This window comes from Netta rufina, assembly GCF_964035555.1.
Source record: "Netta rufina genome assembly, chromosome: 6".
Lineage (NCBI taxonomy): Eukaryota > Metazoa > Chordata > Aves > Anseriformes > Anatidae > Netta > Netta rufina.
In genome coordinates, this window is record NC_140129.1 from 29,785,606 (window position 1) to 29,801,243 (window position 15,638).

The 15,638-nt window shown below is 36.7% G+C and overlaps 1 protein-coding gene across 12 annotated transcripts in view; it reads right to left on the reverse strand.

Annotated features, from left to right (window-relative positions):
- R3HDM1 (R3H domain containing 1) overlaps positions 1-15,638 on the reverse strand; it is a 50,782-nt gene that overhangs the window by 18,960 nt on the left and 16,184 nt on the right. For 3 of the 12 annotated variants that reach the window (XM_084289154.1, XM_084289152.1, XM_084289146.1), the window contains 12 exons: positions 15,096-15,174; positions 13,519-13,578; positions 13,295-13,435; positions 11,022-11,198; positions 10,714-10,822; positions 10,519-10,614; positions 9,047-9,084; positions 8,914-8,964; positions 8,546-8,772; positions 5,654-5,908; positions 2,158-2,312; positions 534-635 (listed from right to left, as the gene is read on the reverse strand). In XM_084289154.1, the coding sequence (XP_084145280.1) occupies positions 534-635; positions 2,158-2,312; positions 5,654-5,908; positions 8,546-8,772; positions 8,914-8,964; positions 9,047-9,084; positions 10,519-10,614; positions 10,714-10,822; positions 11,022-11,198; positions 13,295-13,435; positions 13,519-13,578; positions 15,096-15,174 (1,490 nt within the window). The remainder of the gene's footprint in view (positions 1-533; positions 636-2,157; positions 2,313-5,653; positions 5,909-8,545; positions 8,773-8,913; positions 8,965-9,046; positions 9,085-10,518; positions 10,615-10,713; positions 10,823-11,021; positions 11,199-13,294; positions 13,436-13,518; positions 13,579-15,095; positions 15,175-15,638) is intronic. The other 9 variants (XM_084289149.1, XM_084289148.1, XM_084289150.1 and 6 more) reach the window with 8 other exon arrangements.

Consider the following 15,638-nt stretch of genomic DNA (forward strand, 5'->3'; position numbering starts at 1 on the left):
TAGTGAATATTAATTTTTTCGTTTCCAGCTTCCATCTATTTAATACTGGATGCTCGTGAACTGGGAGTGTTAAAGTTCTGGCAAAGAGGCTAGAAAATATAACCACAAAAACAACAACATTGCACATGTGATCCCTGAAAAGAGATTAGGGGTCAGCAGAAGAGAGAGCAGACATAGCAACGAGAAGAAAGGATGGAGAAAAGTTAATTGAAAGACATAGAAGGTATTGATTGACTGGCTAACAAAACTTTGAAAAAGCTTCCCCTCTACAAAGGAAAAAAAATAAAATATATAAATCAATTAATACACGTATATAGGAATAGTCCAATTGTATGTATTTCTGTTTAGCTTGAAATTTAGAGGGTAAAACCTCAGGAACTATTTTCAACCACTCAGGTAATATTTTACTGCGATTAAGAAGCCAGCCAGTCATTACACTGGTATCAGACACCACTTACAAACAACCCAAGCAAAGGTCAGCACCCACTAAAGATTAACCCATGCAGAGAGGAAATGAACAGAAGATATAATACCACAGAATATTGCTGGGTAGAGGAGACTGGCAGGAGCGGGGGTGGATAAGAGACTGCAGAGTACTGAACAGGCTGGGAAGAAGGCTGCAGAGGCCGGATAGGCTGAAGAAATAACAGGTTTAGAAACATGGTTAACATTAGAAGTAAGAGAAGTGAAAACAAAGTCTTTTTTAATAGGAAAAAAAAAAAAAAAAGCAACCGTGCTCCAGTCATTACCAGAGAGGGAAGGGATACATTTTTTCCCCAATTAAATCAAGCTGAAGACTGAACAGAATTAAAATAAACGTAATTTTCAATATCTGTATCCCAGCAGAAATGCGTTTGCTTTATTTTAAAGCTTATGTATAACAAATAAGTCAAATTGCTTCTATTTAGCATATACTATTTGAGAGAGAGATTCTTTTGAAATTATAAATAAGAACTGCACATGCATTCTAAATACAAGTTATTTTAAAGCATCTAAATACAGAATGAATCTAGTACTAACCACAGATTAAAACGTATTACTTTCCTTTATCCAACAATACTGAAATATTTTGTATGCATTGGGGTTATTTAAACATCAGAGGTCTATCATTGCTAATAATATTTTGAGCAGGTTTAACTCCAGCAGCCATTGAGAAGGCAATTATAGAAGTGGTAAAGGATTTGCGAAGAAAACTACAAATACTGCACGCTTTTGTAGATCAGACAGAGAGAAATCGTACAAACGAACCTGTTTCAAAACAGCCCATCATTACTGTGTCACATGCAGGTAGCCTGAACAGAAGATTTAAGCCAAGGAAAATGGACAAGGATAAAGCCAGATAAAGTTCTATAAATAACTTTCTGACAAAACTTGAGAACAATTTGAAAACACCACAGGGGACTATAGCCAATACCTTGGTGCTTGAAATAGCTGCTGCAAAAAGAGGTAGAACTCTCCCTTCTTCTGCCTATAACACATTGCTCACTTTTCTTTTCTTTTCTTCTTCAAGGGCTGAGTCATCTTTAATCTGGCTTATTTTACCAAATTCCTCTTGTGCAAGATGAGAAAAATAAAAAAGCCTGTTCTTCAGCATGGGGTTTTTCTTCAGCACAGGGTTTTCTAAGTAGGGTAAGCCAAGGTGCTACCAAAGAGGCATTCATACCCACCAGTCCTAAACCACCTCTTTTGTGCCACCGTACTTGCTTGTACGGTATGGCCCAGGAATTCATCAGACTGAAAAATAACCTTAATGAAAAGAGATTTCAACTGGATTAACTCCCTACCCAGTTTGCTGACTATGTGACTGTATGCTAGGGGTGTTTTTGTGTGTGTGACTAAGTGTGACACGGGATGAAGGCAGAACTCCTTTTCCAGAGCAATCTAGGCATGCTATATTCTTGATACCATAACATTTTCACTATCTTTTCTTTAGTTTTCTGTATTTATAAGAAAAGGCTGCCTACCACATTCAGTTATTGGGAGAACTGATAGTTCTGAGGGTTGTGGGGAAGAAGCCCAGCCACACTCATTTCTGCAGCCATTGCTGCTGCTTTTAACATATGCGTCACCAGAGCAGCCCTACTAATCCCTGATTATCAGACAGCAATATGACAGCATCAATCATCAGAACAAACAGCATGTGTTTGACATGTGCACCTGTGAGAGAATGTGATTAGCTGCTGGCTGTTGCTGAGGTGGTGGAGGAAGAGGTGGCTGTTGTGGAGGTCCAGGCACTTGGGTCCTAACGGGCTGCTGAGGCATAGGAGGATTGTACACAACAGGAGTGCCATCTGGATTGAGGAACGGCTGACCTGGGAAGTTGAAAAAGAACACAACCAGAGACAGGCAGCTGTATTAACCAAATTTGGAGAAAATGAAGACAAATGTGTTTACAGTAAGCAAAACGAATCAATTAATACAATTTAAAAACAAAGCCACACCATTTCATGCAAGATTTATGCCAAATCCCCACAACTACGTTTAGAATTGCCATGATTACAAGGGCCTTAACTGCCAAACTTCATGCAGCTAAGACATGTAAGTAAACATGTCTTAGAGTAAACAAAGAAACCCAGTCTTTACTTAGTGATCACTAAAATATTTGTTATACCCTGCTAAAAACTCATTTTTATTAAGTAGACTAAAAAAAAGTCAAGAGTAATAAACCCCTAATAAAAATACTATTTTGAAAACCTTTTAAAAAGACAATTAAATGAATCTTCTTTAATCGGTTTGAACACTGGACATCTTAAAGGCAAACATTTTTATAAAATATATATAAAACGGTAGCTGCAATTGTACTCTTATAACTGCTACTTAGTAAGATTAAAGTACTCTCTTCCCCTATTCATAGATGAACTGGCTCTTCAATAAAATAAGCAATGGTTCTCCTATTTAATAGTCTGCATCTTCAGCGTTATACCACTGGACTACTGCAAAACTTCTTAAAAATAAACTATTTAAAAGTAATTTGTAAGCAAACAGTGATTAATTTGGTTGTGTGGGTCGGGGGAAAAAAAAAGAACTAAAGGAACAACAGATTAGTCAGCAAGGGCCTGTGTTTAGGTCTAGCTGCTTAATGACACGTGGCTTGCCTTGGCTCATTTTGATGCTTAAGAAGGTCCAAAGACTCCTGTAAATTTTCCCCTCCTCCAATATAAATATTTTCCTTTGTGGGATTCTTTCCAGAGGCATAAGCTGAGACTAAAGCCTTTGCATCCTATCCCGGGTCCTGTTAAAAGCAGACTCCTTCAGACCTCTTCATCCCATCCCATTTCAAAGCAAGTGGCCAACCCAGAAGTTATTGGAGACAGGACTGAGGCAGCTGATGCGAGACAGGAGAAGCATGTGCACAGCTACAAAAAGTAAGCGGCACAGACACACTGCAGGTGGTGAAGCTATATTCAATGTAGCTTAATGGATTCCTCTCTAACATTCTAGAATTGTGAATATTCATGTAAATAAGGAACGGGATTTTATTTATTTCTACCACTTAACTAGCAATCCCTGGAGCGTGTTTCCTGTAGCGACCAAGTAAGAGCTGTCTTCTCAAGCACGGTCCTCAATTGCTAAGAACAAGTCCTTTGACCTATGCCTATGAGATCTTCTGTCAGAAGTGCTGAGAAACTCATCTATGGGTTTTGAACCCTGACTGTCATTTGGAACAGTAAAGCCAAATGAACAGTTACAGAATGTGATGATGCCAATACATTAGAAATCAAAAGTTTAGCTGAACCTAGATTCTCCTCGCTCTGGAATTGTGCTTGAGCTTCTGCTACACAGTCAGATATTAAGATAATCTTCTATCATGAAAGAACATTAATGGCTGGTTTAAATACATTAAAAATAAATAAAATATAAGAATCACCACAACTTGAAAGTCGAGCTAATTTAAATGAACATTGCACAGTCAGTTCTACAATTCTGCTGCCTTTACTGAGGAGGGTGTGAGTAAAAGGAATGTTTGCAGGTGAAAACTCTTTTACAATTACTTCTTTCTCTGCCCTTCCTCACTGCTGTTATGTGGAAGCCTTGTCAATGTCACTGGGAAAACGACCAACACTACAGGAGGGAGAAAGTGAAACTAATATCACATGCAAAGCAATGACGTGTAAGTCATATTAGGACGACTCAAAAAAAATCACTGCTTAAGCTGTATCATTTTTTAGATGCCACTACTTTCTAACCAACAGTGTCCTGCCTGCAGTACCTGCAGTTATCTGTTCTGTTGTTCAGTAACTCTTCAGCGTGGTCATGCTATAAACCCATAACGTAAAAATGACAGCCAGCATTCTTCGTATTGATGTAAGCCACAGAATACTCTAGCATTCACAAATGCTAGAATTTATTGCTCTAGCAAAAAGTTATCACTAGTCACATTTGTCTTCACACAATGGAAAATTCACAAATAAGCCGTGCAACATATCCATCAGGACCAGAAAAGCTAAGTCAGTAGTGCTATGTCCAGAAGCTGGATATAAGACAGCGAATACACCCTCCTCCAAATGCAACGGCTATCTAGGAAGATGATATGCTACAGACAGTCAGCTGTAGACAGCTTCTAGCAGGACCAGCTTTAAATATTTGTTTAGAAGCTTTTAAGAATCCTTAGGTGGCATCCCAATAGGCAGAAGCATTAAAAGCATTAACTAAAAAAGATTCTCTAGTTTCCTACATAAGAATGGCAACCAAGTTACATAAAGAAAGAAAAAAAATAGAACATAAAACCATTTAGTTTCAAGAGAGAAAATTAATAACTAATTATTTTAGCAGCACTAGTGAGAAATAGTTAAAAAGTACATGCCATTATATTCAAATACACTAAAGTGTATCTACAAAGTGATGGGAGAGATCCTAAAGCATTTCCTTGTCTAACAAGCAAAACAAATCTTTGGACTATGATTATATTTTAATTTTAGCATAATGATAAAGATGGGTTGCACAGAGAAGGTAAAATCAAAATTTCAGGATTTCTTAACTTCTACAACCAAGGTTTTTATTTTTTTAATCCAGACAAGTAGTTACACATCTCTGCATCTACACAATGAACTATCATTCTCCCACTGCTTATTGAAAATATCAGTATTGGCCAAACACACCAACAGTGATTTAATCTTGTTTTAAACTGAAACAGAAGTTTAAAAATAGCATGTAATCTCATCCTCATTTCTTTCTCTTGTATTAAGTCAGCGTCATGAGTACACAGAGAAAGAATGTATGTTGTGACAAACAAAATGAAGGATGATAGATTCCTTCAAGTCAATGTGAATACTTGCTCAGGAGCTCTCCCCTCCCTGCAACTTTTATATTAGCACTGGAAAAAAGACTTTTCCATCTCCCCACAAAAAATAAAAAATAAAAAATGAATTTTAACTATTCTGTGTTCTGGATAATAATCATAGTATTTTCATAGTTTGTGCTAGTCACCATTAAGATAGTATAAATTAAAACTCTTAATAGCAAAACCCAAGTGAGTTTACTTATCCCTTTTATCCAAGACTCATGCTCTCTTTTTAAAATTAGTACACTGAACAGAGAAACACACCAAAAAATAAAAAGACAGAACAATACTGAAATTAAGTCTCACGTAAACACTTGCACACTTTTGCCCAGGTTCTCAACTGTAACAAGAACATCCGCGAGCGGTACCAACCTGTTTGCGGGTTGATCAGAATACTGCCAGGTGGTATGCCTGCCGCTTCCAAGGGAAGCAAAAAGAAGCTAGTGCTAGTAGGTGCCACTTGCCCATTTATGCCACCATCAAAGGAAAGAGAGTTACTAGTGCTGACAGTTGGATAGACGGCAGGCGTGCCATGAGAAGGCTGGCTTAGAGCTGGCACTGGAAGAGGCTGCTGGGTGTGAGAAAGAGAACCCGTGGATGACCCTACACTACTAGAAGACTCTGAACCTAGGAAAGGAGTAACGAGAAATTGTTTTTACCTAGAGACAGAAACATCATGCTCACTTTATATACATAGATGTATATGCTTCATAAGTGCTTACTCTTAAAGCTTAGCATAAATACATTAGCAAACAGTGCCCTTCCAATGAAGTCCCCCTCTATCTCCCCTGGAATGCCATTACAAGATTCTTTCTGTAAACCAAGGGTCAATTCAGCACTGCTTTGCACTGAGAAGTGATCATCTCTAGACCTGATTTCTGGACAGATAATATGTCCCTGTATGTATGCACATGTGCTTCGGTGCAGTTCTTCCATAATTCACAGAACTAGTTGCATACATATTCCCAAATGATGCACGCATACGTGTTGATGTACCCAAGGGTCTGGATACACCAGAGCTCTGCACATGCAGGCTCAAAGGATTGATTGCATGTGCGCAGGCCATAAATTTACGTGCTACATAGACACAGCCTGCATGCAAGCAATGACCACTTTTCTGTGCCTACTAGATGTCAGATCCGTCTCACCTGCTGGACAAATTGCAGAATACTAAAACCCCCCCCAACACACCCCTTTTTTTTGTTGATGTTGTTCCCCCACATCACCCCAATTTTCAGGCTCAAATCGGGAATGAAGCTGGAAAAAAGTTGCGGTAATATGGTAGTTTTAAAAATAGTCTAAAGCAACGATTCAAAGTTTGGAAGGAATATAAAAGAGCTTACTGAAAGCAATTATCTTACAGATATGAATAGCTATAAACATTGCAAGGCAGTGGAGAACCAGACCCTGAGCTTTCTGAAAGCCAATGCATGCAGCCAAAAGCACTAATCCAGAAGTCCAATATGAAACGTTCTACAGAGCTGCACTGTCTCTAAGCATACTGTTTAACATACTCTTTAGTAAGTCTTTGCTATGATACTTGCAGGACTTGGAAACAGAATATTGAAGAGCACTTTATTAGCAGCCTCTATACAATCTAGAAGAGAAAGCAAGACTCAAACAGGGCTGTGATGAAATTAATCTACTATTTTAAGTCATGTCCTTTAAGTCCTTCATGAGTTCTAATTGCAACCATTTTGTTAGTATGAAAAATTAGTACAGCTCAAAGCATTTGCTGATGCTGCCTGTTAGCCTTTGTTCTACTGCTAGATGAAGTGAAATACAAAGCTATCAATTGTAAATTGGGCAGAACAGCATATCCCAGCTCTGTTAAACAAGCCTTGCTTGACCCGTTACTTTGATTCGATTTGTTTACAAACATATCCACTTCTAGATTATACAGAGAAATTTGGCTAGTGCCATCATAATTAAAGCCAATTACACCCTTTATCAAAATGAACAAACAGAAACAACCCCAACACATGCTAAATCACCACCACCTGTAGCTGCAGTGAAGCATCAACACAGGCATCCTGAACTTGGAGCGTTAACTCTCCAAATGCCAAAATAATGTTTCCAGCAACATTTTAAGAATTAATTTACGTTCTTGCAATTTAGAAAAAAAGATTTCTACGAACATACATGTTTTGAAACATCAGTAGAAGTACTCTTTGAATACTTTTTTTTTTTTTTTTTTTTTTTTTTTTTTTTTACAAGTACAGAGTAGACAAACCATTTTTACTGCATTAAGATACAGAAGTGTGGCCATGTACCTGTGAGGTAGTGGTGGTTTCAGGGAAAGCAGAAACTTAAATGGTTTATACTTAGAAATCAGTTTTATAAATAATAGCAAAGCCAAGCACAATACAGACAAGAAAACATTCTGCTTTTTTGAAGTTCTACTTCAAATTCAGAAGTAGCACATCTGTCACCCACCTATCCCCTTCAGGCCTCAAAATTCTCCACAACCAAGCTCATTTATTGTGTCAAATCACTTTAGCATTTAGAACGCAAGTATTTACCAAATTTCATTTCTGATCCACAGAATTGTACCCATATTTTCTGAGATTGTTTTGACATCAGTTACACATTAGCACACCTTTGAAATCCAAAACCTTATAAAATTAGTATTTTTACCCCAACATTTCTGAATCTTGCAATTAAACAGTACACTCTGCTCGTCTCTTTTAATTTTTTCAGCAGTTTAAGAATTAAGTAAACTTTTTAGACATATTCACTTAAATTCCGACAATGGCACTGAAAGATACCACAACAAATATAATTAATAGATCATAGGTTTTAATGCTGTTTTTTCCTAGCTAGTAGGATAGCAGCACAGTTTCCTAAGACTGCACAAAGCAGCTTTGCCCCACTGAAACTAGAGTTGAACTCCAAATATGTTTTAATTTCATATAAAGTACTTATGTTGGTAAGTACTTTCAAATCCTTTGTATCAGATGAAAGGCATTTAGCTTAATTTAAAGCCACCTGTAATACATTTTTAAGTTCTACTTCCAAAGTCAAAAGCCTTCATTTAATTTGTAACCTGAATTCTAGTTCTCCGAGGCAGTTTTGCACTATAGGCCTAGGTCTGTAGTCATTCTATGTATGCAGCACCCACTGCGTCCAGAGGGAGTTGTATGCATGGAGCACCTACAAGACTGAGGCCTCTACTTATGCACACGTCTGCAATATTCATCACGTCTCAAACCATCAGGTACTTCACTGCTATGGAACTATGTAGTTGTACAGATTTTGTAATACCTGTCTTAGACAGCCTGCCTGTGCTTTTGCTGCTTCCAGAGCTATCTCCTCTTGTCAGAACTGATATCCCACTGAAGCTGCTGGCTTTCGTTACAGCTGGCTTCAGATTGCGGATGGAACTATCAGAGTCGGTGCTGCTCCAGGGACGGGGTTCACAATACTTCAGCTCATTCTCAGTACTGCTCTGATGGCTGTTGGCTGATCTCCCTGATGTTTCCTTATTGATTCTGTAAGTTATAAACTAAACTTTTAGCACAAGCATCAATTGCAAAATAAGGGAAAAGAAAAAAAAAAAAAGAAGAAAGAAAAAGGTGAAATGCATGCAGAATACTTTGGGATTTTTTTTTTTTAAAGAATGCATCAAATACCTAAATATCTGTCGTCTTTGTTGTGTACTATTAGTTTCTTCCTCCTGGATTCTGTTGACATTTTAATAAGATAGCTTAATATTTATTAAGAAAACAGAAAAACAAAACAGAATTGAACTGCAAATTCTCTTACCTTTTATCAGTGAAATAATTCTCTTGGGAACACAGGGACTGAGTGACAAAAAAAGTGTAGAAATTACATTAATGGCATCTGGAACCCCTACTGTGGCACAGTAACAAAACAAGGTGCAATTTAAAACCTTTTATGTTATGTATGGACTTTTATAGCCCTCTCTATACATTAAGCTGCTTGAAAACAACCTTTTTGGTGAGTAATTCCACGTTATGGGGAAGAAACAATATAAGACCACCGATGCACAAGAAATAAAAGTTAACTTCAGAAAAACACTGATACAAATAAAATAGCATTATAACTATTCTAAAGTCACAGTTCTTTACAGGGGGCCTTTCCTCCCTTATGCAACTTCCAGTTGACGTCTGCACAAGTCTGCTAACAAGACCTTGGTGCCCTTTCTTCTTGAAAGCCTGAATCAATACTACTGGCTACTGCAGTAACTTTACTGAACTCATTAGGTACAAACATGGATACAGTTAAAAGGAAAAAGAATATATGATCAAAAAGGCTATTAATAACTTAACTACATTGTCCTTAATGACTTCTAAGATTCGGTAAAAAGCTTTCTAAGGGTACAACATATGGTAAACGAGTATGCAAAATGTCATTTGAAAACTAGAAGTCCATCCTTTTGTAAGTAGGGTGAACAAAAAACATTTTTGGAACATATTTGAATATAGCCAATTAGCCTCACAGAGCTCATTACACTTTCTTCAGAATACAAATCTGGTTTTGGATGTAGGAAAGCTACAAAAAATGTCAGGAAAAGTAGATTATTAAAAGTAACTTTTTTCAAGACTTATTTCTTATTTCAGTCAGTATTATTTAAAATATATATTACTTGGAAAAAAAATTTTCAAGTTGAACTGTAGTTTACAAAATGTCATTGTATGACAGTGTGGAACAGCTTAGTATATTTTTATGGCTTGCACATCATCAACACCACAAACCTATTAACTAAACTACAGGTGCGGAATTTTTATCCTACTTGTTACCTCCAGTCAAGAGACTGGACTTCCAGATTTCTGACTCATTTTTCACGTGTGAGAATTCAAATCATTTTACTGTGATTAGTCATAAGGCGCATTTGAAATAGACACAAGTGAGAAAAAGTTATTTAAAATAAACAAGCAAACAAAAAATATTGCTCTGAGTTACACTGCATTACCAGAAATAAACTTAAATTTCAGTAAGGGGCAAGCTTTTGCATTGAAGTAGATAATGCTAAATAATTCACCAAAATCATTCCTGAAGGTTGCCCGGGATTCATGCAGTAATGGTTAAAGAAAGATTTTTCAGTGACTTCAATATCATTTAAAACTCACTCAAGCCACATTAATGATTCTTATCTGCTCAGCCCTCTTCAGATACAGAAAGTTTCCTGGAAAGAAGCACCTCTTAACAAAAACCAGAAGCACACGCATATATATATGAAGTATTTGTACATTAAGATTTTCTTTGATACATACATCTTGTGCAAATATTCTTTCTCTAGCCCTCTGGTATTCTTCTTCACGTTCTTCTATCGATTTACTTCTTCTGTCATCTTTTAATCGTATTCTCATCTAAATTAAGTGATAAAGTGTCAACTTCTACGTGAAAATAGTATAAATACACAATCAAATATAATAAATTGAAGGGAAAAATAACCAATATGGATTTACCTGGTTGTCATCTTTGTCTAAACTAGAGTTATCTCTTTTAAGGATGTACCGCTTCTGAAAATCATCACCCTTCTCATCCTTTATATGCTCACAAAACTTTTGGTCAGGTCTATGAAAAGTTGTTAGAAAGAGAAGATTTATGGGCTTGTAAACATACACAATACACAGTGGAACCAACTGAAATGCATTCAATATATTTAATTGTCTAACAGAAGTGATTGATTTTGGTTGTCCAAACAATGAAAAGGTACCAAAAATACACACTATTGTGTACACCTAACAACTCCTGTTCCTGAAACATAACAAACCTGCTTTTAAATCTCCTCCTCCTCCAAAACTTTTGCTCCAGTTTCCAATTAAGGTGGCAAGCAACCATGCCCTTGGGGAACCAGACGTGTTCTTGAATCCAGACTGGTGCCATGCAATGGATATTGGGCAGGCACAGAAGTGAAGAAAGGTTTTTTTTTCTGCTACAGTTGTAATACCTCAGTTCATTTCAAGGGAAAACAGAAGATAAAGAGATATAGAGAGAAGAAAGCACTGAAACTTAGAAGATTCTAAAACAAAATTAAGGAGAAATAAGCAAGAGAAGAATGATACAAAAATGCAGGAAAGCAAGAGCTTCACAAGACCATAGTGAGTGGATGAAGCAACAAATTATATATATTCTTTCAGTACTTCATCTACATTGGGAAAGAAAACACAGTATTTTGCAATCTTGTCACCAATTTTGGATAACAAATACCTAGACAATAAAACTACTACTATTGTAAGAGAGAATCTCAGATAACCAGGAAGAATTTGCCTATTAAAAAACAAGACATATGTATACTCTTCTGTTTACTCTTCGTTACTCAGGGCATATATATAAAATCAGAAGATCTTCTTCTGTACAACAGCCAAGCCTAACTATTAGATACTGGATGCCCAAACATAATTAGCAGGCATTTCAGAGAACCTTTAGACTGTCTTACCTCTTTCTTTTAAAGGTCCCTGAATTTACTGCCCTGCAATCACCAACTTCCCACTCCACTGAGACGTGCCAGTACGCACTGGGTTGTTGATGTCAGTAACATCACTGATCGGCGCTGGAGCCGGGAATCTGCCTATGAGGAAAAGGTAAGTTTGGTTTTATTCAACATGGAGCAGATCTCCAAGGTTTTCTTTCTAAATTCTTATTTTATATCCAAAGTGATTTAAAATAAGAATACTGAAAACATTAAGACTCTTAATGTCTGCGGGTTAGATGAAATGCCTGCTAATTAGTGACTACACCTACAGGGGGCTTCCAGAGGCAATCGGCTATTTTAATACAGTTTAGAAAAAAATTCATCTTTTAATAGTTCTTATTCCACACTTGAATGTGTGAATCTTCAGCCTAGGGATGATGGTAGATGCTAAGGCAACAGATTTGAAATGCATGGCTTTATAATTATATTCCAATAGAGAATTTATAGCCAAAGCAGAAACACATACATGAATACATAAATTATTTAACATATATTTAGGCTCTACATGTTTTTCTAAAAACTTCTGAGGAGGAAACTATCTACTTAATTGAAATTTCAGTGTGGTATATTATTTTAGTTCTGCTGACTCTAAAATGAGGGCGGATAATTAGATTTTGTTCCTCCAAAACTATGGGTAGTCTATAGAGGCTGGGATTAGAATGCAGGAGCTGTGAACTCCTGTTTCCATGCTCATATCACAGTACTTAAAATGTCATGCAAAGCTAAAACCAGAAACTAGGTAACACAAAACTTTATCATACCAAACACATTAATCCTTCATCTTTCTGAGAAAGAACAGGAGACAGAACAAGCACAGAAGACAGAATAGCTAGGTCCTTGGAATGAAAGTGTCAACTACATGAGTTTTGGAGATGCTGTGACCCCCATGCTCGTATTTTTAAACACAGATTTTTCTAACAGTTTCTCTAAGAACTCCCCAGCTGTCACAGCAAACTAGCATGCCATGAGCAGTTAACCTGGCTGACACTTCCACTAATGAGATGTCTGTCTTCCTTGCTACGTTTACTTTGTAAGGCTCGTGACTTGTAGGCAACATTAGTCTAGCAACAGATTTCAATGCCTGAATTTTCCCATTAGATTTTTATAGTACCTATCTTGTTATATATATATATTTCTACAGTATCTTGTAGCCAGGTCTACAAGTCTGTTCCCCCATGTTCACCCTGTTATAAAGTGGCCATGTTTTAAGGGCTGTTCTGCTTCCCAAAAGGAAAAAAAAAAGTGCTCGAAGCTGGTGTAAATCTTTAAACAGACAAATGGTTGATATAAATTCATATTTTATGGAAACACAGTTCACAAAGCATCTCTGAAAGAAAAGCAACAAAACCTTGATCTACAGATAGCATACTTTTTCCTCCCTGAATGTTTAAACATGAAGCAGATCACATTATCTGGAGCATAAACAGTCAAGATCTCAGAAACACCTCTCTCCTTGCTGCATGCTTCCCAATGAATAGACAAACTTCTACTGCTACAGATGCAGCATCACTGCACATCCCAGGTGTTTAATCTGTGTACCAAGAATTTTTTTTCAAGACTTTTACACTTACATTCTTGTATTGCTAGTTTTATTTACTATGACTGACTTCCCACTCTGGTCCACGTTGTGCTCTAATCCAAAATAAGCAGCTACCCTGTGCAACAGCATTCTATGGTAAGATGTCATTGGGGGAAACTTTTTTCTTGGAACTCTGGAAGAGAGGAATGGTAGCTTTATTAAATAAACAGGAACGCTCTTCATTTTTTTTTTTTCCTATAAGAGTACAGTACTTACTCATTATTACCAATGAAATCTAAAATTTCCTGTTCTAATTTCAGCAGCATCATTCTGTCCCTGAAAATAAAAACACAGCAGCTCACATATGAGATACTCCAATAACTGCAGCTGTATTCACCTTAAGAATACACAGATAACATCTGTGATCAAGTGATGATTGAAGACTCTAAATAAGACCACCAAGTCTCAAATGCAGGATTTTTAGGAGAAACTATTCATTTTTCACTAAGCTGTATTTTATTGAACCCACCTACTAAAACGAGCTGTTTTTATCTCAGAAATAAGAGTACAAAGACTCTCCAAGTAATCTCTGCCCAATAGAAAGCACAATCATCGGGAAGACTCAGAAAGAAGGGAAAGAATGACCACGTTTGTTCTCATTAGTAGAGATTTGCAGAGGTCTGAACTGACCCTTGGATTGTGAAACACATCACAGGATCATCGAGATAAATCGTACGCAGGGCACTTTAAGTGGTTAAAAACCAGCATAAATTGCGATGTGTTGAGATGTTAAGATAATATGAAAAAGCTAAAACTCAAGCTGACTGAAAGGAACATTAGCTGAAACACCACAAAATAGTATCTTAAAAACGCTTATGCCAATTTCAGTAAATCATTAACATATAATAAAATTAACTGTCCCACAGCTGATAATTTGCATGCATCAGATAACTAAGCTTCTCAGATATTGCAAGAATAAAGGCCTACAGTAGGTCTTCATCTGCGATTCTTATTTTCAGTGTGAAGATTTATGACTTCCAATATGGCCAAAGTATGAGTCTAGCACAGGTCTGTGCTTCCTAATTTTACTCTATAGGACTAAAAGCTGTTGGACACTTATGATAGCCTCTTCAAAAATTTTTTTTCAATAAAGCGGAATCCCAATACATTATCACATGGGAAATGCTAACTATAATATGCACGAGTAACAAATAGCAGTGGAATAGTTTTTTGCAATAGCAGCACAACTACAGCAAGTTTATTTCTTGCCTCGTATGTACAGCCACAGACCTAGTATTAAACCCTGTTTAGGAAAAGAACAAACAAGACGATGCACTCCAAACCTCAAAGCAACCAAATTATGTCAACTCTTGCTAAATGATGGACTTGGATAAGGTCAGATTTGGTTTCTGATGTGCAGACTGAAGGTATACTGATCTATGGTTTATATAGTACAGCTTAAATGAAACTCCTTTGTCTAGAAATTCACTAAAAGGCAGATAAAAGTAAAAGGTAGTTTGGTACCTAACAAGTAGATGCTAAACAAGTTTTAGAACTAAATACAGAAGAGACTCTAAAAGTCTATCTGAACTGTTTATTAAACATGAATACCATTTAAAACAGTTCAGTGTCCTGAATCTGCATTCACATAACACACAAATTACCGTGGATTGGTGTTTCAGATAGCCTCCATAACAAGAATTCATCCTAAATAAATGTCTAGCACTACATGTCAGTGAAGAGGAAGGATAAAAAAAAAAAAAACAAAACACAAAAAGAACAGAACAAAATGTGGTGTTATACTTCAGGCAACAAGAAGACAGAAGAACAAAGTTAAGCTTAATGATGCTTACCTGGGATTGTTTTTTAACGTATTTACTAAAAATTCATGAAGATCTATACCAGTGGAATCTGTGTATTCTTGGCTGGAATCTAAGGGTAGGGGGGAAGAGAGCGCAATTACACTTTGCAAAAAATGTATTTTTCCTCAATTATTGCTGAACATATTATTTATGGATCAGAACTAATAGGCATGTTATTCTAAACTGGATACTTTCATTTTCCAAAGAAAAGGCTCAAATAAAAAACAAAACAGAAAACCCAGTATGACCTCCCCAATTCTCCCACTCAAGTGTAATACAGAAGGCAAAAGCTCCAGTAATGCTGTCAATCTATTAACAAACTGCTATACATTTTGAAGCAGCATATCACCTTGAGTCATGTCATTTCCATCAACCCCCCAAGTTTTCTCCACTGCACTGTTGTATGAACTTCTGTGGACCACTAGCTGATGTACAGAATTACTGGATGCTGCCCAAAGAAATACTGTAATCTGGTATCTAACAGTTTAATCACCATTATTGTTGTTCTGCACTACTAAAAACCCATGTTAAGCT